General features: G+C 42.8%; 1 protein-coding gene and 1 pseudogene across 1 annotated transcript in view; one reads left to right on the plus strand and one right to left on the minus strand.

Annotated features, from left to right (window-relative positions):
- Nucleotides 1–24,595, minus strand: part of CFAP61 (cilia and flagella associated protein 61) — a 256,888-nt gene that overhangs the window by 220,388 nt on the left and 11,905 nt on the right. The window contains exons 4-7 of the mRNA XM_029220311.1: nt 22,349–22,425; nt 21,486–21,553; nt 21,123–21,249; nt 7,767–7,899 (exon numbers count right to left, since the gene is read on the minus strand). Of these exons, the coding sequence (XP_029076144.1) occupies nt 7,767–7,899; nt 21,123–21,249; nt 21,486–21,553; nt 22,349–22,425 (405 nt within the window). The remainder of the gene's footprint in view (nt 1–7,766; nt 7,900–21,122; nt 21,250–21,485; nt 21,554–22,348; nt 22,426–24,595) is intronic.
- Nucleotides 12,029–12,999, plus strand: LOC114893869 (annotated as a pseudogene).

Consider the following 24,595-nt stretch of genomic DNA (forward strand, 5'->3'; position numbering starts at 1 on the left):
ACCAGGCATCATGGATTCTATCAAGAAGCCCACCCACGAGCTACTGGGAATATTTCACCCATGGATCCTGCCAGCCTGCCCACGAGCACCCCCAGTGCTCCACGTGCCTTACGCACACACCAGCCCACCTTGTGGCAGCTCCCTGTGTGTACTCCTAATGGTGCCATGAGCAGACTTTGGCAGATGGCTAAGGAGCATATGGAGAAAGTTGGCCCAATCTGTGGGCCAGGGAGAGACCACAAATTTGAGCTGTAGTGCCACCTTTGGGAATACAGAAGCACTCGACCTGGTGCTTTGCAGGGTCCAGAGAAGACACAGAAGCTTAAGAATTCTGCCACGAGAGAGCAAGAAGCATGGAGCAGGCATACCCATAGAAGGTCTGAGGAAGCCTCAGAATCTCTAGCAGAGCTGAGAGAAGTTATTTCTCCTCCAAATACCAGAGGAGGTGACTGCTATTCAAATGTGAAGACAGCAATGCAAAACTCAATGACCATGAAAAATCAAGGAAGTATGACACCACCAAAGGGTCACAATAGTCTTCTGGTAACTGAACCCAAAGACAAGAGTAAATGGTAAATCTCCAATTTACCAGATAAAGAATTCAAAATAGCTGTGTTAAGGAGACTCAGTGAGCTACAAGAAAACAAAGACAATTCAACAAAATCAGGAAAACGACACACAAACAAAATGAGAAGTTGAACAAAGAGAGCGAAACCATAAAAAGAACCAACCAGAAATTCTGGAGCTGAAGAATCAACAAATGACATGAAAATGCAACAGAGAGCATCAACAGCAGACTTGATCAATCAGAAGAAAGAATCAATGAGATTGAATACAGGAACTTTAAACGTATCAAGTCAGAGGAGAACATAGTAAAAAGAATGAAAAGGGTCATAGGATGGTATCCTATGATTTATAGAATACCATCCAAAGGACCAATTTGTGAATCACCAGAGTTCCAAAATGAGAAGAGAGGGAGAAGGGGGCAGAGAGTTTATTTAAAGAGATAGTGGCCAAGAAAATCCCAAATCTGGGGAGAGATATAGATATCCAAGTTCATGAAGCTCATTGGTCACCAAATAAAATCAACTTAATGAGATCCTCTCTCAGCTCGGTGCTTTGTGACCACCTAGAGGGGTGGGATAGGGAGGGTGGGAGGGAGGGAGACGCAAGAGGGAAGAGATATGGGGACACATGTATATGTATAACTGATTCACTTTGTCATAAAGCAGAAACTAACACACCATTGTAAAGCAATTATACTCCAATAAAGATGTTAAAAAAAGAGATCCTCTCAAAGACACATTATAATAAAACTCAAAAATCAAAGACAAGAGGAGAATCTTAAAAGCAGTGGGAGAAAAACATCTTGGGACTTACAAGGTAACCCCCCATAACACTGTCAGCAGATGTCTCAGCAGAAACCTTACAGGCCAAGAGTTAGCAGGATGATATATTCAAAGCGCTGAGAGAAAAAAACTGCTAACCAAGAATACTTTACTCAGCAAAGCTGTCCTTCAGAAATTAAGGAGAAAGACTTTCCGAGACAGACAAAAGCTGAGGAAATTCATCACGACTAGACCTGCCCCACAAGAAATGCTTGAAGGAGTTCTTCAAGATGAAATGAAAGGATGCTAATTAATAACATGAAAATATATAAAAATATACAACACAATAGTAAAGGTAAGTATATAGTCAAGTTCAGGATATCCTAAAACTTTAATATGGTGAAGCATTAACCATGTAACTCTAATGTAGGTATTAAAGGACAAGAATTTTAATATTTTAATAACTATAGCTACAATAATTTAGTAATGAATATGTAATATAAAAAGAGATAAATTGTGACATTAAAAACATAACAGGGGAAGTAAAAGGGTAAAATTTTTGTGTGCAATTGAAATTAAGTCTTTAGTGTAAAATAGACTGTTATATCCGTAAGATGTTTTATGTAAGCCTCAATGGTAACCACACAGCAAACATCTACAGTAGATTCACAAAAGATAAAGAAAAAGGAATCAAAGCATCTCGTTACAGAAAATGATCAATTCATAAAGGAAGGCAGCAAGAAAGGAATAAAGGAACAAGGGTACTACAAAACAGCCAGAACACAATAAGATGGCATTAGTAAGTCCTTACCTATAATTACTCTAAATGTAAATGAATTTTATTCTCCAATCAAAATATACAGAGTGGCTAGATGGATAAAAAGCAAGACCCAACAATACACTGCCTACAAGAGACTCACTTCAGCTTTAAGGACACATATAGGTTCGAAGTGAAGAGATGGAAAAAATATTCCACGCAAGTGGAAACAAAAAGAGAACAGGGGTAGCTATGCTTATACCAGACAAAACCGACTAAGCCAAAAACACTAACAAGAGACAAAGAAGGTTATTATATAATGATAAAGGAGTCAATTCATCAAGAAGATATAACAATCATAAATATATATACAGTCAACACTGGAGCGCCTAAATATATTAAGCAAATACTAACAGGTATAAAGGGAGAAATAGACAACAGTCCAATAATAGCAGGGGACTTCAATACCTTACTTGCAACAATGGATAGACCATCCAGAGGGAAAATGAACAAGAAAATGTTAGACTTGGTTCATACTTTAGATACAATCAACCTAACAGACGTGTACAGAACATCCCATTCAAGAGCAGCAGAGTACAAATTCTTCTCAAGAACACATGGAACATTTTCCATGATACATCATATGATAGATCACAAAATGAGTCTTAGCAAATTTAAGAAGATTTAAATCATACCAAGTATTTTTCCCAACTACAGTGGTATTAAACTAGAAATCAATAACAGGAGGAAAGCTGAAAAATTCACAGTATGTGGAAATTTTAAAATACACTCCTGAAAGACCAAGAGATCAAAAAAGAAACAAAAGGGAATCAAAAAATATCTTGAAACAAGCAAAAATGGAAATACAATAAACCAATTTGGGGATGCTGCAAAAGCAGTTCTAAGAGGTAAGTTTATAGTGGTAAATGCCTACACTGAGAAAAAAGAAAGATCTCAATAAACAACCTAACTGTATGCCTCAAAGATCTAGAAAAAGAAGAACAAATTAAGCCCAAAGTTAGCAGAAGGAAGAAAATAACAAAGATCAGAGCAGAAATAAATGAAATAGAGACCAGAAAAATAACAGAAAAACTAAGAGCTGTTTTTTTAAAAGGTAAACAAAATTGACAACCTGTTAGCTAGACTAAGAAAAAGAGAGAAGACTGAAATAAAATCAGAAAGGAAAGAGTAGACATTACAACTGATGCCATAAATACAAAGGGTAAAAGATTACTAAGAAAAATTATATACCCAAAAATTGGATAACCTAGAAGAAACAGATAAATTCCTAGAAATAGACAAGCTACCTAGACCGAATTATGAAGAAATAGAAAATATCAACAGACAAATAACAAGTAAGGAGATTGAATCAGTAATCAAAAACTTCCCAATAAAGAAAAGCCCAGGATCAGAGGGTTTCACTGGTGAATTCTAGCGAACATTTAAGGAAGAATTAATGCCAATCCTTCTTGAACTCCTCCAGAAAATTAAGGAGGAGGGATCATTCCTATCTCATTTTATAAGGCAAGCATTACCCTGATATCAAAGCCAAATAAGAACATTACAAGAAAAGAAAACTACAGATAAATATCCCTGATAAATACAGATGCAAAAATTCTCAACAAAATATTGATATTAGCAAACTGAATTCAACAGCACATTAAAAGGATCATACACCATGATCAAGCAGTACTTATCCCTGGGATGCAAGGAGGTTCGATACATGCAAATCAATAAATGTGATACACCACATTAATAGAGTGAAAGATTAAAATCATATGATCATCTCAATAGATGTAGAAAAAGCATTTGACAAAATATAACATCCTTTCATCATTAAAATGCTCAACAAATTGGGTATAGAAGAAACATACTTCAACATAACAAAGGCCAATAATAACAAGCCCACAGCTATCATCATGTTCAATGGTTCAAGATTGAAAGCTTTTCCTCCAATCAGGAACAAGACGAGGGTGCTCAGTCTCGCCATTCCTCTTCACCAAAGTAATAGAATCCTAGCCAGAGAAATCAGGCAAGGAAAAGAAATAAACTGCATCCAAATCGGAAAGGAACATGCAAAATTGTCTTTGTTTGTAGATGATATGATCTTACATACAGAAAATCCTAGAGACTCTACCTAAACACTGTTAAAACTAATCAACAAATTCAGTAAGGTTGTAGGACGCAAAATCAACACACAGAAATCAGTTGCACTTCTATACACTAGAAATACAATCTCTGAAAAAGAAATACCGAAAACAGTCCCATTCACAATAGCATCAAAAACAATAAAATACCTAGGAATAAATTTAACTAAGGAGATGAAAGATTTGTACACTGAAAACTACAAGACTTTGATGAAAGAAAATGAAGAAGACAGAAATAGAAAAATACCCTGTGTTCATGGACCAGAAGAATTATATGCTGTCGAAATGTCCATACTGCTCAAAGCCATCCATAGATTCAATTAATCCCTATCAAAATTCCAAAGGCATTTTCATGGAAACAGAAAAAAAAATCATAAAATTTGTATGGAACAACAAAAGGTCCCCAAAAGCCAAAGCAACATTGAGAAAGAAAAACAAAGCCAGAGGTATCACACTTCTGATTTCAAGCAATATTACAAAGCTATGGTAATCAAAACAGTACATGGGGGCTTCCCTGGTGACTCAGTGGTTGAGAATCCACCTGCCAATGCAGGGGACACGGGTTTGATCCCTGGTCTGGGAAGATCCCACATGCCGCGGAGCAACTAAGCCCATGAGCCACAGCTACTGAGCCTGCGCTCTAGAGCCCACGAGCCACAACTTCTGAGCCCACGTGCCACAATTACTGAAGCCCATGTGCCTAGAACCCATGCTCTGCAACAAGAGAAGCCACCACAATGAGAAGCCTGCACACTGCAATGAAGAGTAGCCCCTGCTCACCGCAACTAGAGAAAGCCCGCATGCAGCAATGAAGACCCAACACAGCCAAAAATAAATAAATTAAAAATAAATTAAAAAAAAGTACACTACTGGCATAACAGACACATAGACCAATGTAACAGAATAGAGAGTCCAGAAATAAACTCCCACATTTACAGTCAACTAAAATTTGACAAGGGAGCCAAGAAGACTCAATGGAGAAAGGGTAGTCTCTTCAATAAATGGTGCTGGGAAAACGAGATAATCATACGGTGAAGAATGAAATTGTACCCTTATCTTATGCCACTGACAAAAATGAACTGGAAATGGATTAAATACTTAAACATAAGGCCTGAAACTATAAAAGTCCTAGAAGAAAACATAGGGGAAAGCTTCTTGACATTAGTCTTGGCAACAATTTTTTTGATATAACACCGAAAGCACAAGCAACAAAAGCAAAAATTAGTGAGACTGTATCAAACAAAAAAACTTCTACACAGCAAAAGACACAACAAAATGAAAAGGCAACCTACAGAATGGGAGAAAATATTTGCAAATCATATATCTGATAAGAGGTTAATATCCAAAATACACAAAGAACCCATACAGCTCAATAGCAAAAAACCACACAACCCAATTTTAAAATGGGCAGAGGAACTAAATAGACATTTTTCTAAGAAGACATCCAAATGGCCAACAGGTACATGAAAAGATGGTCAATATCACTAATCATCAGGGACATGCAAATCAAAATCACAATAAGATTATCACCTCACACCTGTTAGAATGGCCACCATCAAAAGACAAGAAATGGGGCCTCCCTGGTGGTTCAGTGGTTAAGACTCTGAGCTCCCAATGCAGGGGGTGCAGGTTCTATCCCTGGTTGGGGAACTAAGATCCCACGTGGTGCACAGTGCGGCCAAAAAAAAAAAAAAAAAAAAAAACCACCAAAGACAAGAGATAACAAGTGTTAGTAAGGATGCAGGGAACTCTTGTGCACTGTTGGTGGGGATGTAAAGTAGTGCAGACACTATGGAAAACAACATGGAGGTTCCTCAAAAAATTGAAAATAGAACTACCATATGATTCAGCAATTCCACTTCTGGGTATATATCCAAAGGAAATGAAAACAGGGTATTGAAAAGATCTCTGCACTCCCATGTTTACTGCAGTATTATACACAATAGGCAAGATATGGAAACAACCTAAGTGGCCATCAACAGATGAACGGATAAAGAAGATGTGGTATGTATGTATGTACATATGTATGTATACATATATATGTGTGCATATATGTAATGGATATTATTCAGCCATGAGAAAGAAGGAAATCCTGCCATTTGTGACAACAAGGATGGACCCTGAGGATATTAAGTGAAATAGGTCAGACAGAAAAACAAATACTGTATGATACTGCTTTTATGTGGAATCTAAAAGGGTTGAACTCAAAGAAACAGAGAGTTGAATGGTGGCTATGAGGGGTTAGGTGCGGGGCAAAGGGGAGGTGTTGATTAAAGGATACAAATTTCCAGTTATAAGATGAATACATTCTGGGGATCTAATGTACAGCGTGTTGATTATAGCTAATAATACTCTATGATATACATGGAAGTTGTTAAGATAGTAGACTTTAAATGTTTTCACCACAAAAGAAAATGGTAATTATGTGACATGATGGAGATGTTAGCTAATGCTATGGTGGTGATCATTTTGCAATATATGTCAAACTAACGCACTGTACACCTTAATCTTATACAATGTTATATGTCAATTATATCTCAATAAAGCTGGAAAATAAATAAATAAAGGCCTTCTCCAAAAAACAAAGACCTGACAAAACTGAATAGGTACAGTTGCATCATTAAAAGCCCTTATTTGGGTCTGTATGAATCATTTTAATTATCAGTAGTTTTTGTTTCATCGTGTAAGACATGGTTTTTCAAAATGGTGCTGCTGGGCCCAAATATTTCCTGACCCTTCCTTCTGTCAGCAGCCTGGAGCTAAAGGTCAAATGACAATATTTGAACGCAAGTCCTTAAAAGACCATGCAGAAAACTAAATATGAAAGAATAAAAATGTAGCTGAAATGTAGAAGAAACAGCTATCATGGACTAGTATATCAGAATCTAATTTTCAGGGCCAGTTCTTACCTTAAGAAACTAACGCCCATGTATATTTAAATTAATCCTGTTCTTCACCTGATGTGTTTTCCATCATGTAGATAAATGTTTTACCATCTGGGCTGCACATTGGAATTATGTGGGGAGCTTTTTAAATATACTGATGTGCTCTACCCCCAAAAGATTGCTTTCATTGGTCTCAGTGCATCCTGGCATCAGAAATTTTTTCTGAGATAGAATTCACCTACTGAAACCAAGGCTAACCATCAGTTAAATCCATCACACTTGGAGCCCACCGTCATGATCAAGCTCGCTTTAACTGTTGCTACCAAAGACTGGCATATCCTCCAAGGGGCACATAGCCCAAACGATAAGATGTTTGCCCGAGTTGTTTTCCAGGAACTTGGAGTCAGCTGCATCTAGTTCGAGCTGGAGCCTGTTAAGACTGGGCATCTGGAAGGACCTCGTAAGACCTGAAAACCTAAAGTGGGAACCCTGGGGAGGTGGGTGATGGCACAGCTGGGAGGAGGGCCGGGCACACCACCTAGAAGGAGGAAGGGAGGCAGCTCCCGGGATGCTCAGCAAACCGGGACCAGGGCTGCTCACTTCTGTCATCCCTCTCTCTCAGCGGGCCCCCAGGTGGTTTATCACGCACCTCACACACGATGGCATGATTCTCTTCATCTTGGGCCTCTATGAGTTCAGCCAGGAAGTATTCGCCATAAGTCTCCTTCAGGATGGTGTCATGGTGCAGGAATATTGGCACGAGGTCGTCATGATCTTCCACCCTGTTTACCGGAAAAGCTTAAATTCAGTGCTGGTTCCTCTGCTTGCTCCTGCCACCCTGTTCTAAATGCCAGGGATAGAGCAACACGCCCACGAAATGAACTTACATTCTAATGGGGGGAACAGACAACAAAAATGTAACACACAAATCACCTGGAACATTTCAAAGAGTGGTAAGTTGCTTTGGGATGGAGAGTGATGGGGTCAGGGAGTGACACTTGAGTGAGACCTGAGTGGAGACGGGGAGGAAGCTGTGTCGAGAATTGGAGGTGGGATGTCCCAGGCAGAGGGGACACGCTCGGCCCTGCTGGGCGTGGACTGCAGGGCAGCATCGCTCACGAGCCAAAGGACAGCAAGGTGGGCACAGCACCTCCCAAAAGTGCTCCAAGGAGCACTGCTTCTATGATATTGCTCCCAGCAGCCCTTCCTCCCCTTAGAAGAAACCCACTGTCTAAAAACACTTTTCTGCTATAGTGTCCCTCATGGATCGTCACAGTTATAAAGACTCTGGGAATTACTAAGGTAAAGAATATTTAAGCTTGTTTATGCATTCCTCCCAACAGGCCCATGGTACCCTTTACTCCTAAAACGTCTCTCTACTTCCATGGAGGGGGAGATGCTGGCTTGAAGGTAACGAAGCTCTGCTCACCATCTTGGGCACGTCTACCTAAAGCCTCCTTCTCAGGACCTCTACCGTGACCTCGACCACCAGTGTGGGTGGGGAGAGGAGGACCCAAGAACCAGGTTTACAGCAGCATGAGGATGCTGGTCCTTGGTCTCCATTTTGCTGCCATATTCCACATTCCTTTCTTCTTTTTAGCAGATTCGTGATTAAGTCTACTCTATTTTACCTGTCTGGGATGTTCTTATACATTTTCCTGGTCCTTTTCTTTTAAAATGTTCCATGTTCATATTATATTTTTCTAGTGTAACTGATTTGGCTACTACCTTTATCCTCCCTCCCCCTTATTTCATTACTCTGACATCTTCATCATCCCACTTTATCTTCCAATATGTTCTCTTTGATGTTAATAGCAGCTCCATCTAATGAGTGACAAAGACTCTATGACCAGACCCTAGCCTAGTACACCCTGAGCCTCTTTTCCACTAGGCCTGAAAAGACATGAACAAACACTAACAGTTCCTAACAGCTCAAGGCCACATCCCTAGAAGGACCTGAGACCCCCTTAAAGTGCCTGCCTGAGAAAGCTCAGGGCTGCCAGAAGAAGTTCCTGTTTGTTCCAGCGACACCTGAGGATAAGGCCCCATCTCCCAGCCTCTTTGGGAGGGCAGGAGCCTAATTTCCATCAGGGCTAGTGAGTGACTCAGATGGGTCTCACAGGGACCAACCCTGCCTTCCCATTTTTTGTAATTTGTCACTTCCCTGACTCTACTGAGACCCTGCTCACTCCCCACCCAGATCCCTCATTTTCTCTTTATCTTATTTAATTTTATTTATTTATTTATGTTTTATTTATGTTTTATTTCCCTCCTTTTCTCTTCAAAAGGCCCAGTCACCGTGGAGCAACTAAGCCCATGAGCCACAACTACTGAGCCCGCATGCCACAACTACTGAAGACCGCGCACCACAACTACTGAAGCCCGCACGCTGCAACAAAGAGTAGCCCCCACTCGACGCAACTAGAGAAAGCCGGCGTGCAGCAATGAAGACCCAATGCAGCCAAAAATACATAAATTAAAATTAAAAAGAAAAAAAGGCCAGTCACCTCTGTACAAATCAGAGTTCAGTCCACCCTGGATGTTTCCCCCTATCGCAACGGTTATTACGGATTAAAATCTGTCCTTACCAGCATCCGGCTTTGTCGACCTTTGACATCTGCACACCCTGGAGCCCACAGCCCAGGGGCAACAGTGACAGCCAACGTGGATGGGGCCCTACTGCACGCACTGACAGCGCTGGGGTGCCGTCGCTCGGCCTGTTTGTCGGTGCGGACGTGTGGCCCAAGGGGGCGCCTCTGGTGAGTGACCCCCGCTCCACGCTGGCAACTCCCAGCCCTCTAATGAGCCTCTGCCTCTCCTGGTTGAGAAACTGGCCCGGTCCCCTCGCTGCTGAGCCTTGGCGTCTCACCTGCACAAGGGCAGGTACGAGGAGAGCGGGAGGGTACAGTGTGGGGACGCCCTCAAGGTCACTCTCGGGCAGGCAGTCGGCCCCCGGCAGCATCTGCTGTGGGAAACTTCACAGTCCCCCCACCATCTGATATGCCCCGAAACCCCCATCAGCTACCTCCACCTGAGAGCCCCGGACCTCAGCTGGAAGGGCCGAGAAGGCCCCAGTGCATTCCGGCAACCCCTCACTTCCCCGCAAAACCACCCGCAAAAAGGTGCTGCTAATGGAGATGGCTTTTCTCTGTAAAAAGAGTCCTGGACGATATTGGTTAAGAAAAAACAAAACAAGAAGATTCTAGGAGAGAAGAGCCAACAAATCCACTTTCAAATATCCTGCCAAAAAATAAAGTCCACATCAGTATTTATTAACAGAGATAATTATTTTAAATTATGTGAAAGTAATTCAATATCCTAATTTTCTTAAGTGGATCAAGACAGCTATCACTGTGTACCATGGGCTTTTATCTATATGATGGACACAAAAATACTACTTTGTGGTATAAAAATCAGGAATAAAGGTTCAGAGAGACCCGGGGCCGTAAGCCTAAACATGAGCCCTCGGCAGCCCGTGAACAAAGTGATCCATAATCACACCTCAACACTTGTTCTTCTGGGAATAAGAAGAAAACATCCAAATCATGGAGCTCTGAAGAGTCTCTCCCTTCAGCCCTTCCCCAAAATGGATAAAGAGGAACTTGTTCTAAGAAACGCATTCCTTGGGGTAATCGATGATTTATGATCTTGCATCAGCCCCGGTGCTAATGATGAAGTATGACATCAGCCTCACAGAGTCTCAAATGGCATATGACAAAGTCCAGCCCCATGGAAACAGACACCCTGGCTACTGAAAACAATTCATTCAGTAAAATGTTTAAATTTGAGCACTGCCTGCCGCTCGGATAGGAGAGCCACAGCTTCCTGTGGAGCCGCTGGGCACAGCAGGGCCACGTGCCCAGCACTTCCATGACCCCCAGAGTTTAGGTGGTGATGATTATGAAGGTTAGGGTTGACCAACACAAAGTACAATGAGGCTGACACCGCTGAATAAGGATCAGCCTTCCTTTGGAGCTTCCAGCCACCACGTGCTTGGAGAAGGGGACCACGTGCGTGTTAATGTAATTGATTATAGACTATTTTATTTTAACTTGTTTGGAGGAAACAAAAGGTCCATCCCATAGAAACGGGTTTGATCATCCAGGCCCTTAAATGTCCACTAAACTCTGAAAAACATGCTAGTGAAAATGGGGCGTGATCCAAAGCTGAAGAAAATCAACAGCCTCTCAGGACACCTCACTTGGGGCTTGGGTGTCCTGTAAACCCAGGAGAAGGCAAGGTGAAGGATGACAGGGCCCTGGTGGCTGTCGCTGTCTTCCTCAGAGGTGGGGAGAAGGGAGAACAAACTCACTCACCACTTCCACTGCATCAGTGAACGGGGCTTTCAAGGAGCAGCGCAATGCCAGACCCCAGGGCACTTGCCCAGCCGGCTGGCACTGTCCCGTGGTGGCAGGTGGACCTCTCAGCATCCGGACCACTCTTCTGTAGCATCACAAGCCTAGAGGAGAACCTACAGGTGGCTTCCCTGGATGCGGGAGGTGTGCGTTGTTTCCTTGCCAGCAAAGAAACCACTGCGAACTCACAGATGGTAAGTTCCTGCTTAGGGGCCGTAAGGACGGCCGCAGCCCATCTTTGCGTTCAGAATACTGGCATGGCCTCCTCTCTCCTGTCTGATGGCAACTTCCACAACCAGAGAGGATCTGAATTTCATTAGCTAGACTTAAAAATGTACCATTGGAAAAGTGATTCTGATATTTAAACACCATAAATATTGTATTTATTTAAGCCTGAGAGAGTGTGTATATATGTGTGCATGTTCTTTAAGAAATCAATGAATAGCTGCAGCCGATCCCACCCGCTGCACTGCGCACCCTAGCAGTCAGTGGGTGAGCTGGGAGCTGCAGAAGCCACCACGGGGAGGCGGGGTGGGGGCAGCATGGCAGCCTCGTTATGGCTCCGTGGAGCCGCCAGCAGCAACCAGCAGTGGCCAGCCTTGCAGCAGTGTGTTCTAGGTCAGTGGCTTCTAAGACTCAAGTTGGATTCACTGGAGTAGGCAACATGGGGAATCCAATGGCAAAAAATCTCATGAAACATGGCTATCCACTCATTATTTATGATGTGTTCCCTGATGCATGCAAAGAGTTTCTAGATGCACGTGAACAGGTAGTGTCTTCCCCAGCAGATGTAGCTGAAAAAGCTGACAGAATTATCACAGTGTTGCCCACCAGCATCAATGCGATAGAAGCTTATTCTGGAGCAAATGGAATTCTAAAGAAAGTGAAGAAAGGCTCACTGTTAATAGATTCCAGCACTATTGATCCTATGGTTTTGAAAGAATTGGCCAAAGAAGTTGAGAAAATGGGAGCAGTTTTCATGGATGCCCGTTTCTGGTGGTGTGGGAGCTGCTCAGTCTGCGAACCTCACGTTTATGGTGGGAGGAGTCGCAGACGAATTTGCTGCTGCTGCCCAACAGCTGCTGGGATGCGTGGGCTCCAATGCGGCATGTTGTGGAGCTGCTGGGAATGGGCAGGCTGCAAAGATCTGCAACAACTTGCTGTTAGCTTAGTATGACCGGAACTGCTGAAGCTATGAATCTGGGAATCAGGTTGGGGCTTGACCCAAAACTCCTGGCTAAAATCTTAAATATGAGCTCAGGACGATGTTGGTCAAGTGACACTTATAATCCTGTACCTGGGGTGACGGATGGAGTTCCCTCGGCTGATAACTATTAGGGTGGATTCGGAACAACACTCATGGCTAAGGATCTGGGATTAACACAAGACTCTGCTACCAGCACGAACAGCTCAATCCTTCTGGGCACTCAGGCCCATCAGATCTACAGGATGATATGTGTGAAGGGCTACTCCAAAAAAGACTTCTCATCCGTGTTCCAGTTTCTACGAGAGGAGGAGACGTTCTGAGTTTGCCCTTTGGCTATGGATGCTGTTGGAAACCACACTCTATCTTGGAGCCCCTTATAGCTCACTCCACAAGTAAATGGGCTTAATCAAAGGTCACCTGTCTGCTTTTGATTGTCTAGGTCACAGTAAACCCTGGGATTTTTCACCCATATTTATTTAACTGCTTATTCTTTTTATCTATTTAGCAAGGACATATTATCTGAATTGTGTTTTTTTCTGCAAGCCACTGATGGTCTTTGCTAGCTAGCTGATTGACCTTTTCCAAAAGTCTGATTCCTGAGCACTGTCAGCTAAAACGCTGCCTACTCCAATCAGGATATTATTTACTCCACTTTACAAATAAAAGCAAATTTTTTTTCCACAGGATAAAACCTATCCTGGAGGAAAGAAAAGAAATCGGTGTGAGGAAAGGAGTTAGAGAAAGGGGAAGTATAGTGAATTACTCCCTGTGTCCCTCAGAAAGTTTGTCCTGTTAACCCAGTGGTGGTATTCTTGCATTCTGAGGCTACCGGTTCATTTTCCAGGAGTTGATAAGGCGAGAACTCCTTGCTGCATGCTATGTAACATAATTTTTGACTTCAAAAGAATAACATCTTTAGAACTGTTTCAGAGCCAACGATGATATGTGCTTTACGTAATTATTATATTATCCTAAATATAACCATATTATTTTGAATTCAAATAAATTTCTATGTTGATAAAAAAATCAATGAATAAAGAAAAATTCAGAGAATCCAGTTTAGTGGTAGCGCTAAAAAATGCAATGTATTTGGCTTAAACCAACCCTTACCACGAACAGTCTCAGCTTGGGGTTGGAGAACCTACAGTGGGCGCCAGCTAAGCAACTAGATATTTCTTTTTATTCAGCTGTGTAAAACAAAGCACCTTTTTCTTTCCAAGATCTCTTGTGACCTCTAGTGGTCTTCTTTAGGAGAATCCAATCCATCATTTCTAAACCGTATATTCCATTCAAAACTTTAACATGGGTCTTGGAGCCATTTAGCTTCTACTCATTGGAAAATGTCATGATTTTACAAGTTATGGAGGACTTCGGAATGAAGTGCTTCAAAGCACATTCAGGGCCAGTTAGAGGCCCCTGCACTTACACCACTGGGATCTGATCCAAAAGTCTGTGTTGGCACACCATAGTTCCAGTTGGATTGTGAACCAAATTCTATTTGCTGGGTTACTTACCAGGACTCAAGAAGACTAGTGGTGAAATTCCTAACTGCCCTACAACTTCTTTCGAATGCTTTAGGATATTTATCACTTAAGCACCAGAATGTTCATTTACATGAAATTGCTCAGAAGTCAAGCTTAAATGGATTCCTAATAACTGTGAGACGATCACACGCTTAATAAAAATAACTGCTTTAAAAGGTGAGAAGTTAGCATTTAAACAACACCACATCTTACATTTTAAAGTCCTAAATTGACCTAACATCCTAAATGTTGACCTAACTTAATTTTTATTATTAGCAAAGAAGTAGTACTATATAAAGGAAACTTTAAATTACTTTACAACACTGACTGACAGCACACAATCCTTTCCTTAGTGAGTCCTCTCCTATCCCTGTGAGGACTTGAAAAAGGTAGGTTTCCCCCCAGAAAGGCCATTCCAATAGCTTCTAAATCTGAGAACATCTCAAATCCACCACCAATGATTAATCAAGCCCATTACAGATTATAAAGATGTGTCTAGAAGCAGCTATGCTTTACTTCATATATTATGCAAAATACAGAACAGGAACTTCAGTAATTTGTGTCTAAGAAGAGGGGCACATTACAGCACAATTTTCCACATGGGTAAATCAAAGAAACGGGACTGGGGATTACAGCGTTAATTTGCTGGCTCTGAATGCGTTGCTAGGTAAATGGCAGAAGGATAATTACATCCCCAAACTCTTCACTGGTTTAGTGTCTTAAGAACTGTGTTCTTCACCATTAATTATCAGTGCAAGTAACAACTGATGAAACAGATGTTGAGAAATAAATGCGGGGGAAACAAGAGAAAAGAGACAGCCTAAGTGGCTGCATGGCCACGCCCACCTGACTCTGAAGTGTCCTTTTTTCCTGTATCCTTAAGGAGGGAGATCATCCGCATAAGTACATTTTCCAGATACCTGAAGTCCTACACCTGTTAAGTATCAAAAGTCTAATATGAACGCTGTGGACAGAGGGCCTCTTAAAATGTGTTACACTTCCCCTTCTGCAAGCAAAAGCATCAACTCTTATAATGTCAGTTATCTCTGTATTTCACTACTATATACTAAAAAGTTCTCTTTTTCTAAACATTCCTTCCTCATTACAAAGTATCCTCTGTCATCTCTTTGCCACCAGCACTATGTTCCTCTTGTGAATTGCTTCTTGCAGATTTTCTGGACCAGCAGGACATTTCACCCTCAGAGGCTGAATAAGCATGACCTCAGGGAAAGGAATTGTGAGGTTTAGTTCAGGCCAGGACAGCCTGTCCACATGAAGGTTAGCACTCATAACACTCAAGTTTTCAAGGGTAGAAGGAAGAAAGGAAGGAGGGGGTGGGAAGGAGGGAACTGGGAGACCAGCTTATAACCACCAGTTACCACGTGCTTCTAGGAGCCAGCACTGGGCGAGGCACACTCTACACCTGACTTCTCCAGTGCCTTACATCCTTGAAATGACAAGTGGGGATCTGTGAGTAAGTTAGCAAAGATGTCACTTACTTTTTAAAAAGTGAAAGAAATAGGTGATTTGTCCCCCTGTGACTCATTTATTTTGTAACTGGAAGTTTTTACCTCTTAATCTCCCTCACCTATTCCACTCATGCCCCTACGCCAGAAATAGGGGATTTTGAGGTAGGCTGCCTCCGCATATGTCAGTTTCAGTATTAGATTTATATATAATTTTCTATTACAATCATGTCTTGCTGAATATCTATGTCGAAAGTATATAAGCTTTAAAATGCCTCAAGAAAATGACAATTCCCATGACCCAAAGTTTGTATACTGCCTACACTTTAAGAAAATTCAGAGCTTCCAGGTTGGTGAACACGTGGAAGTTTGGGGAGAGTGGTGAGCCTGGAGGGGCACGGAGGTTCTGAGCCCCTTCCCCACACCTTGCCCTGCGCACCTCTTCCATCTGACTGTTCCTAAGTTATATCCTTTTATAATAAACTGGTGACCTAGTAAGTGAAAAAAAAAACAAAAAAGACCTGGAAATGTGCCTACCTCAACTGTAACCATTCCCCTCTACCCTCCACCAAAGAACTGTCTGCTTTGCATGCACATGTTTAATCATCCATCTGGATCATTTCTAAACTGGAAATTATTTTAAATGCAACTATTTTCTACACTTAAAAAGGAACCTGTAAAATCACACTGAAACCCACAAGTATTTGGATAAATGCAAATTAAAACAACAAATTACTATTGTATTGGAGACAGTTTTTTTTGTTTGTTTTTTTTGCGGTACGCGGGCCTCTCACTGTTATGGCCTCTCCTGTTGTGGAGCACAGGCTACGGATGCGCAGGCTCAGCGGCCGTGGCTCACGGGCCTAGCCGCTCTGCGGCATGTGGGATCTTTGCCGGACCGGGGCACGAACCCGTGTCCCCTGCATCGGCAGGCGGACTCTCAACCACTGCGCCACCAGGGAAGCCCTGGAGACAGTTTTAATAACTGAAACATCCAGCATAAATGAAGGTGCAAGAAAATGAGACTCTATTGGCTAGGATATAAATTGACATGATTATTTTGGTTGAATAATTTGGTAGTATCTATTTTTAAATGTTAGTGTTTAATGCAACCTTACCCAGAAATTCCACTCGTAGGTATCTACACTACAGAGAAAAATAGCATGAATGCTTAAAAATATATGTACAAGGCTGTTTACCACAGCATTTCTTGTTATAGAAAAAAAAAAGAGGACAAATTTCCATAAATAAGGAATACTTAAATGAATTATAGTAGAACCACATGATGAAATACCACACAGCCATGAAAAAGAACAAAATTGATCTGGAAGGTGGATGAGCTGGTACCTTAAGTGGAAAATACAATTAACAGAACATATTATCATGACTATAGACATATATGTGCATATATATATATATATAGAGAGAGAGAGAGAGAGGGAGAGAAAGAGAGGGAGAGAGAGAGAGGGAGGGAGGGAGAGAGAGAGAGAGAGTGAGAATACACACATATACTCGCATTTGCATGTATGGTTACATACTCACATAGAAGACTGAAACAATGAGTAATTTTTTCTTTAAAATGTTTTCTGATTTGAAAATATAATTCATTTTATTAAATGAGTCCATGTCTCAAATTAATTAGCAAATGGCAGAAAAAAATGAGAGATTTCTAAATGAAATGAAGACAAAATTACAGCAATTGTGAGACTACTTACAAGATCCTAAGAAATTAATTTTCAGAAATTTCTCAAAACATAATTTAAAAAACTGCCAAGTGGCCAGAGGTAGAGCACTGGACTGAATGGCCAAGACTGGTGCAGAGGAGCCAAAGGGATGAGCCTGGGAGAAAGCTGAGGCCCAAATCCTGGAAGGGGCAGAGTTCAGAGCCACAACAACAAGAGGAAAGAAAAGAGAAGAAGCAAGTCAGGATGGGTGGGGGCTGGGGGAGGAGTCAGCGTCAGGGCAGGCAGCCACCCTCCCTCTCACCCAAAGTTCACTGGACTTTTCTTTAATAGGTATAGAATTACTCAAGTTATTCTTTTTTTTTAAGTAAATTTAATTATTTATTTATTTTTGGCTGCATTGGGTCTTCCTTGCTGCATGCAGGCTTTCTCTAGTTGTGGCGAGCAGGGGCTGCTCTTCGCTGTGGTACGTGGGCTTCTCACTGCGGTGGCTTCTCTTGTTGCGGAGCATGGGCTCTAGGCGCGCAGGGCTTAGTAGTTGCGGCTCGCAGGCTCTAGAGCACAGGCTCAGTAGTTGTGGCGCGTGGGCTTGGCTGTTCCATGGCATGTGGGATCTTCCCGGACCAGGGCTCGAACCCATGTCCCTGCATTGGCAGGAGGATTCTTAACCACTGCACCACCAGGGAAGTCCTATTCTTATTTCTAAAATGAGTTTTGGTAGTTTGTGTTTGAACACAAATTGTTGAATTTATAGAGTTGTTGCAGTCTTCCCTTATCCTTTCAATGTCTATAGGATCTGTAATGATGTCACCTCTTTCAATACTGATATCGGTGATATATCTTCTCTCTTTTTTTTCTTGGTCAGTTTGGCTAGTAGTTCATCAATTTTATTCATCTCATCTGTGTCTTTTAAATTACCAAATCCAACGGTCTCTTCTTTGTATTCAAATTATTTGATTTCCCTACGAATTATTTGATTTGCCACTTTAAGAATCTTTGACTTCTACAATACTCCTCTTCCAATTTTTCTTTACAATCATTAACGGCTCACTTTCATCTTTCAAAATTGTGCTCTAATCCTCTGCTTTCCACTTTAAAATCTCCCCCTCAACTAGACCATCTCCATTATTCTCATGATCTCCTCATTCATGAGAAGCCCTGTATTTCCAACTGTCTCCTGTCCATCTAGTGCTATTATTTCCACTTTCAGTTAATGAATCCACCATCCCCCCTAAAGTTGAAACCCCGAGTCACCATTAACTCATTCTCATCCTTCAACTTCTCTAACTAATTGGCAATCAAACTGCACCTTCCCTCTCAAACATTTCTTTGCATCTATGCACCTGCCTTGATCCATTCCCCAACCTGGACCTCTTTGAGTCGTCACTGCCTCAATTCCAGCCGGCATCATTCTTGGCCAGACTGTTCTGTGCTCCTCCCCTGCAAGCCACTGGCCACGTGAAAAGCAGTTCTTTTTAACATACAGTCCATACCATGCCTTTCTTCAGTGCTCCCTGCTGGCTCCAAGTTAAAGCCTGCTCATCACAGTTTTTCTGCTCTTCCTCACATCTGCCCACCTGCCTGGCAGCAGACATTCCGGGTGCTTTCCTGCCTCCACGCCTTTGCCCATCTGTCCATCTGGCTGAACTCTGACTCATCCTTCCTGACCAGATTCAGAGGCTAGCTTCTCTATGAAGCCTCTTTTCTTTTACATTTTTCCCACTGAGGTATAATAATATAGTGTACAGTGCACAGACATTAAGAGTGCAGCTCGATGACCTTTGACAGCCGCGTGCACCCCGATCAATGCACAGAGCACTGTCTCCCCACCGTATCCCTCCCACCATCACTCTTCCCTCCACCAGAGGCAACCACTGATCTGACCTCTCCTGTTTTGTACATCTTACAAGTGAAATCAACAGTATATGGTCTTTGTTTCTATGTCTGCCGTCTTTCATTCAGCATAAGCTTTCTGAGACTGATCCATGCTATTGTGTGTACACATAGTTTATTCCATTTCATTGCTGAGTAGTATCCATTGTACAGAGGTACCACAGTTTGTGAACATTTACATGTTGATGGACATTTAGATTTTGGGGGGCCTGGGGGGTTGAAGCTGTCTTCATCCCTCTCTGCCCTTCCCTCCTTCAAGCTACACAGCATCACAGTGTATCATAGATGGGTCTCTCTTCCCCACATAACTCTAATAATATTAATAATAATATTTAATTTCCTTGGGTACCTACATGTGACTGACAGTGTGCTAAGTACTTGATTTTTATCAGCTCATCCCATCACTACAACAGTCCCATACAGCAGACAATATGCTCACACCCACGGACAGAGAGGAAACTGAGGCCTGCGGAGGCCCAGTTCCTTCTTTAAGTTAACCCATCTGGTGAGTAGTAAAACCAAGATCAGGATCAAGATCTACCTGATGTCATTACTGCAAATTCTTAACAATTATGCCATAACACTACATGCCTGGTAAACATTAGGCTCTTGCTTTTTAAAAAATTTAGTTTCGATACTTTCTAAAGAAATGCAGCACTCATCAAATATGGCAATGGTGGGAAGTCCCTGGCGGTCCAGTGGTTAGGACTCCACACTTCCACTGCCAGGGGCACGGGTTCAATCCCTGGTCGGGGAACTAAGATCCCCGCATGCCACGTGGTGCAGCCCAAAATAAAAACAAACAAACAAAAACAAATATGGCAATGGTTACCCCCAAAAGATACAGCTTACTCTTCACTGATAAAGGAACCAACCACCCTTGTGAAATGATTTTATAGGCCCTCTTATTTCAAAACAGCCGTTCTATCTTGCTCACAGTTTTGTGCATCAGAAACCTGGGAGGACTCAGCTGGGCAGTGCGTGCTTGGGGTCTCTCATGTGGCTGCAGTCAGATGTCAGCGGGGATGCAGACACTGGGGGTTCTCCTGGGCTGCACATCCACATGGTGAATGCTGTCAGCGGTAGCCCCTTGGGGCTGCGGGCCCAGCACTGACTTGTGGCCTCTCCGGCACGGTGGTCTCAGCGCAGGCAGACTTCTCCCCCTCGTCTCCTCCACAGCAAGCATCCCAAGAGAACCAGGCAGAAGCCTCCCAACCTCCCACGTCGTAGAGCATCCCTTCCGCCATGCTGTGTGGGCCACAGCAGCCATAAAACACCCAGACTCAAAAAGAGCGGACATGGACCCCACCTCTTGATGAGAAGAGTGACCAGGCCACATTATAGGAGAGCATGCAGGATAGAAGATGGCCTTCTTTGGAAAACAGAATCTGCCACAGCTATCGCCTTGAGATTGCTGACCTTCAAGGCATGTCATGTGGGCCGTGGATGGTAAAGACTTTCAGCTTGGAAAACTCCTCTTTGGGGTCAACAGAATCCTCATTCACTGAATGCTGGAAAATAGGTGGGCTTTACTGGGGAAACTAAATAGGCAGAATCATTTCTATGTTTGTTTTATTTGCAAGTTATTTCACTCAGTGTGGAGCCAAGGATTGTGTGTCTTCAGAAACCCTTAAGTAGTAAATGCACAGCTTTGCTGACCACACGGCACCAAATGAGTCTCATCAGATATTCAGTCCTGCAAGTTATGTCATCAAGGGGAATTGTAAACATCTCCAAATGAAGTAATGCTTCTGGGTATTATAAAGCGATTTCATTCAAGCTATAATCACTTACTGTAAGAAGTGGCAATTTTTAAACTCTTTGTGAGGTAACCGTCAGGGTAAAGCTTAGGTAGCAAAAGGCACGGCTCCACACTTACCTGGCTTTGCGGATGTGTAGCTGAGGGTAGTGGCTGTGCCTGTGACATATGTGCACGGCAAAGTCCTCATCATACGTCAGGCTTGGAATGTTCCCCACTTGGTTGAACACAGTTATGAGAGTCGAGCCTAAATCCCAGAGACAAAGAAGTGAGGCCTCAATTTACCAAGGAATAACTTTAGGACTTCAGGGCAAATGTAGTTTCCATTCTAATGTGTGTTTTAATTGTTACAGTCGAATGGGCACATTATACATTGAGGACCTGGAGACCCGTGGTTCTTATGTCCCATCCCCAAAGCCCCATTTTAAGCACAAATTTCCTATGTTAGCGACTGGGGTCAGGAGGTGGTGGAGGAGGACTTACCGAGGCTCATGTAGGATGGCACGATGAGGAATATGAAGTGCAGGTCTGGCACCGCCTTGAACACGGTCCTGGCGAGGGAATGGGAGGGGACGGGGTGTCAACAATCCAATTAGCCAGCACCTGGCGAGACGAACGCCTTCACTACAAAAATGAGGCGTTCATAGATCCACCTGGGTGCCTTGCTCCCTGCCTGCAAAGGCAAGAACGTCTTTGAGGCAATTCCTTTTTCTTCTCTGCTTTTCCCTGGATTCCAAATGCCCCCTCTTCTATCTGTTCCATGGAGGCAGCGAGAACCAAGGCACCATGTCCACGTGGCGCACCAGGTTTCTGCTGAGATTAACCTTTGCCCTGGCATCTGGACGGTCTGGTGTGACACTGCAAAGTGACTTGAGAGCTGAGGCCACCACCCCCAAGTGTCTGTGCAGCCTGTCAGAGACCCGTTGTGGCGGAAGCCCCGCGGGTCAGGTTTCTGCAGGCAGTCCTGTTAATAACATGTCTAAGGATGAGATTGAGGAAAACTATTTTTAGAAACATCCAAGCCTGTGACCTCTTCTCTTCCCCTCCTCCCCCCAAATCCATTTTTTTCAAATGACCGTGTGACCTGTTTGCCTCCAACAGTGGTAGTTAAAGGCGTCCATTCAAAGGAAGGATTGTATTCTTTCAGAAACATCACCACCGTTCAGAGTAAATGCTTGACTAGAGCCAGAAAGCACAAGCAAATTGAACACCTCAAAGAATTTCCTTTAAAAATATTTTTTTGACTATCCAGATAGTTAAAGACATGATAAAGACATGAACGTGTCTCGTCTACGATGCTGCTGCCAGTGCCCCGTGTCACTGTCTGCCACGCCGTGGCCACTCACCGAATAATCTCTTTGCAGCAGCCGACAGAATACTCGTCCACGGCCACAAAGAGGTGCATGAACAACGTGTTCAGAGGCTGCAGAAGAAAAGAGGACACGATTATAGGCTGAGTCAGAGCAAGGGGAGGGGTGGGAGATGGGGGAGGGTCTTGGGGCAGCCATGGCACAGAGCTGCCTGGTGTCGATGGAAGATATTTTATGTCTAAAATAAGAAGACACCCAGGCAGGGTTCGAGCCACTTTCTGTCCTCCTAGCTTGGAATTATTCAAGGAAAGGGGGAGTCGTAAATGAGTCCAGCGTGTCAGGGCCCTTCCTCCCGCCTCACTACGGCCGCGGGCAGGGGGGCGCCTGCGGGGGACTGAAGTCGATTCTGAACTCAGTGGTCTTGTCCCCAGGGCGCCTCAGCCCAAGTGAAAGACAATCCTCCTCCCCCGGGGCTCTGGAGTCAGCAGCTGAGGCTCTATTCAAGTGACACCAGGGAAAGCGCCTCTCATGAATTTGGAGGACGGAAGGCAGATGCCCCACTAGGAATCCAACGGCTTGTTTTGTTCAACATTCCCAGAGTCAGAAGCAAATACTACGCTCGGGACCCAGAAAACCTGGGAGCGGGAAACAAAGTAGCAAGATTCTAATATGGCTTTTGGGTCACGTCTTTAGGGGTTTTAAAGAATGCTGCCCCGTAACTTTTTTTTTTTTAATTTTATCGAAGTATAGTTGATTTACGACACTGTATTAATTTCTTCCATACAGCAATGTGACTCAGTTGTACTGAAGACTTTCTAAGTGGCTGGTCATGAGGAGTTGCTCTACACATCCCCACATCCCTCTGTTCAGCTCAGTACCCCTGTGTTTATGGACAGATCCTCAAATTCTAGAGACAATGCAAATGGGAGGGGGCTGAGTGGTGAGGTGAGGGCAGTGCTTGCACCTCGATCTGGACAACAGGAGCACTTCTGTGTCTCTTGTTTCCTGAGCAATTTCATAGACGGCCTTGGGTGACCACCTGCACATCCGTGTGCCTCGGTCTCCCTTCCTGTCGGGTGGCACGTGCCCTAAGAACACTCAGAAGGTGTTTATCAAACATAAAATGGCGAGAGAAGAATCATGAGTTTAGTTCATGAGCTTGAAAACTCCCCAGAGGCAAGCAACACGAACTCGAGTCCAGATAACAGCGACAGTGAGAGTTCAGTGTCGCAATGTGAGCACTTCCCATGCATGGACTCACCTAACCCCATGGCATCTGCTTTACATTCTGGTCAGGACTCGCCTTGATAGTGCATGGTTTATTACTTGGCTGATTTATCCCCCAACTTCTCTCTTCCATCAAAAATATTACAGTTCAATATTTATTCCTTAGCTTTAAGATAAAAATCATTATTTTAGTTGCAGATACCCCCGGGGTAGGTAAGCCATTAAGCCATAAGCCTCTATACCCATGCTGTCCAATAGGAAAATAATTCAAGCCACAAATGCTGGGAAAATATGTAATTTTCAAGTTTCTAGTAGATATATTTTTAAAAAGAAGTAAACAGGTGAAATTAATGTTAATATATTTTATTTAACCTAATATATTCACATTATTATCCTTTTAAGAAGTAGTAAATATAAAAATTCTCAACAAGGTATTTTATACTCTTTTTTTTCCTACTGAGTGTTTGATTTCCAGTGCATATTTTATACTCAGAGCTCATCTCAGTTCAAACTAGCCACATTTCAAGTGCCCAAATAGCTACATATGGCTGATGTACCCCTCCAGGACCGGCCCAGCTCTACACTATTGAAGGAAGTAGTTTAAAAAGAAACAATTTTAAAAGAACAAGAAAAGGAACAAAAGGGGAAAGAATTTAGGAAGAATGGTGTTAATTTATCATTCTCAAAAAGATAAAATCATGACCCTAATGCAAATACAAAATGCACGTATCAGAGATTGATTCAACCCATCAATCCATGAGGCGACCAGTGAGATGATACAAAACGATTCATTGCAATTGAGAAGCTGGCTTCAGGCAGTTTTAATGAGGAAATGTTAGAAGATTGCCCAGCTAGATACAAAAGAGTTCAGGTCCCACCGGGCCAGAAACTGTAACCTTTGAGGTTATCTCTTCCACCACACTGAAGTTATTTACATCTCAAATGAACAAAAATCTACCAGTTCATCACTGTTCCTGCGGAACCGTAAAATAGCTCAGTCAATAGAAAATCAATCAAAAGTACAAGCACAATGGAAAGAATCTTTTTGGCCTATTT

This window comes from Monodon monoceros, unplaced genomic scaffold, assembly GCF_005190385.1.
Source record: "Monodon monoceros isolate NGI ecotype Baffin Bay Population unplaced genomic scaffold, NGI_Narwhal_1 Super_Scaffold_13, whole genome shotgun sequence".
NCBI lineage: Eukaryota > Metazoa > Chordata > Mammalia > Artiodactyla > Monodontidae > Monodon > Monodon monoceros.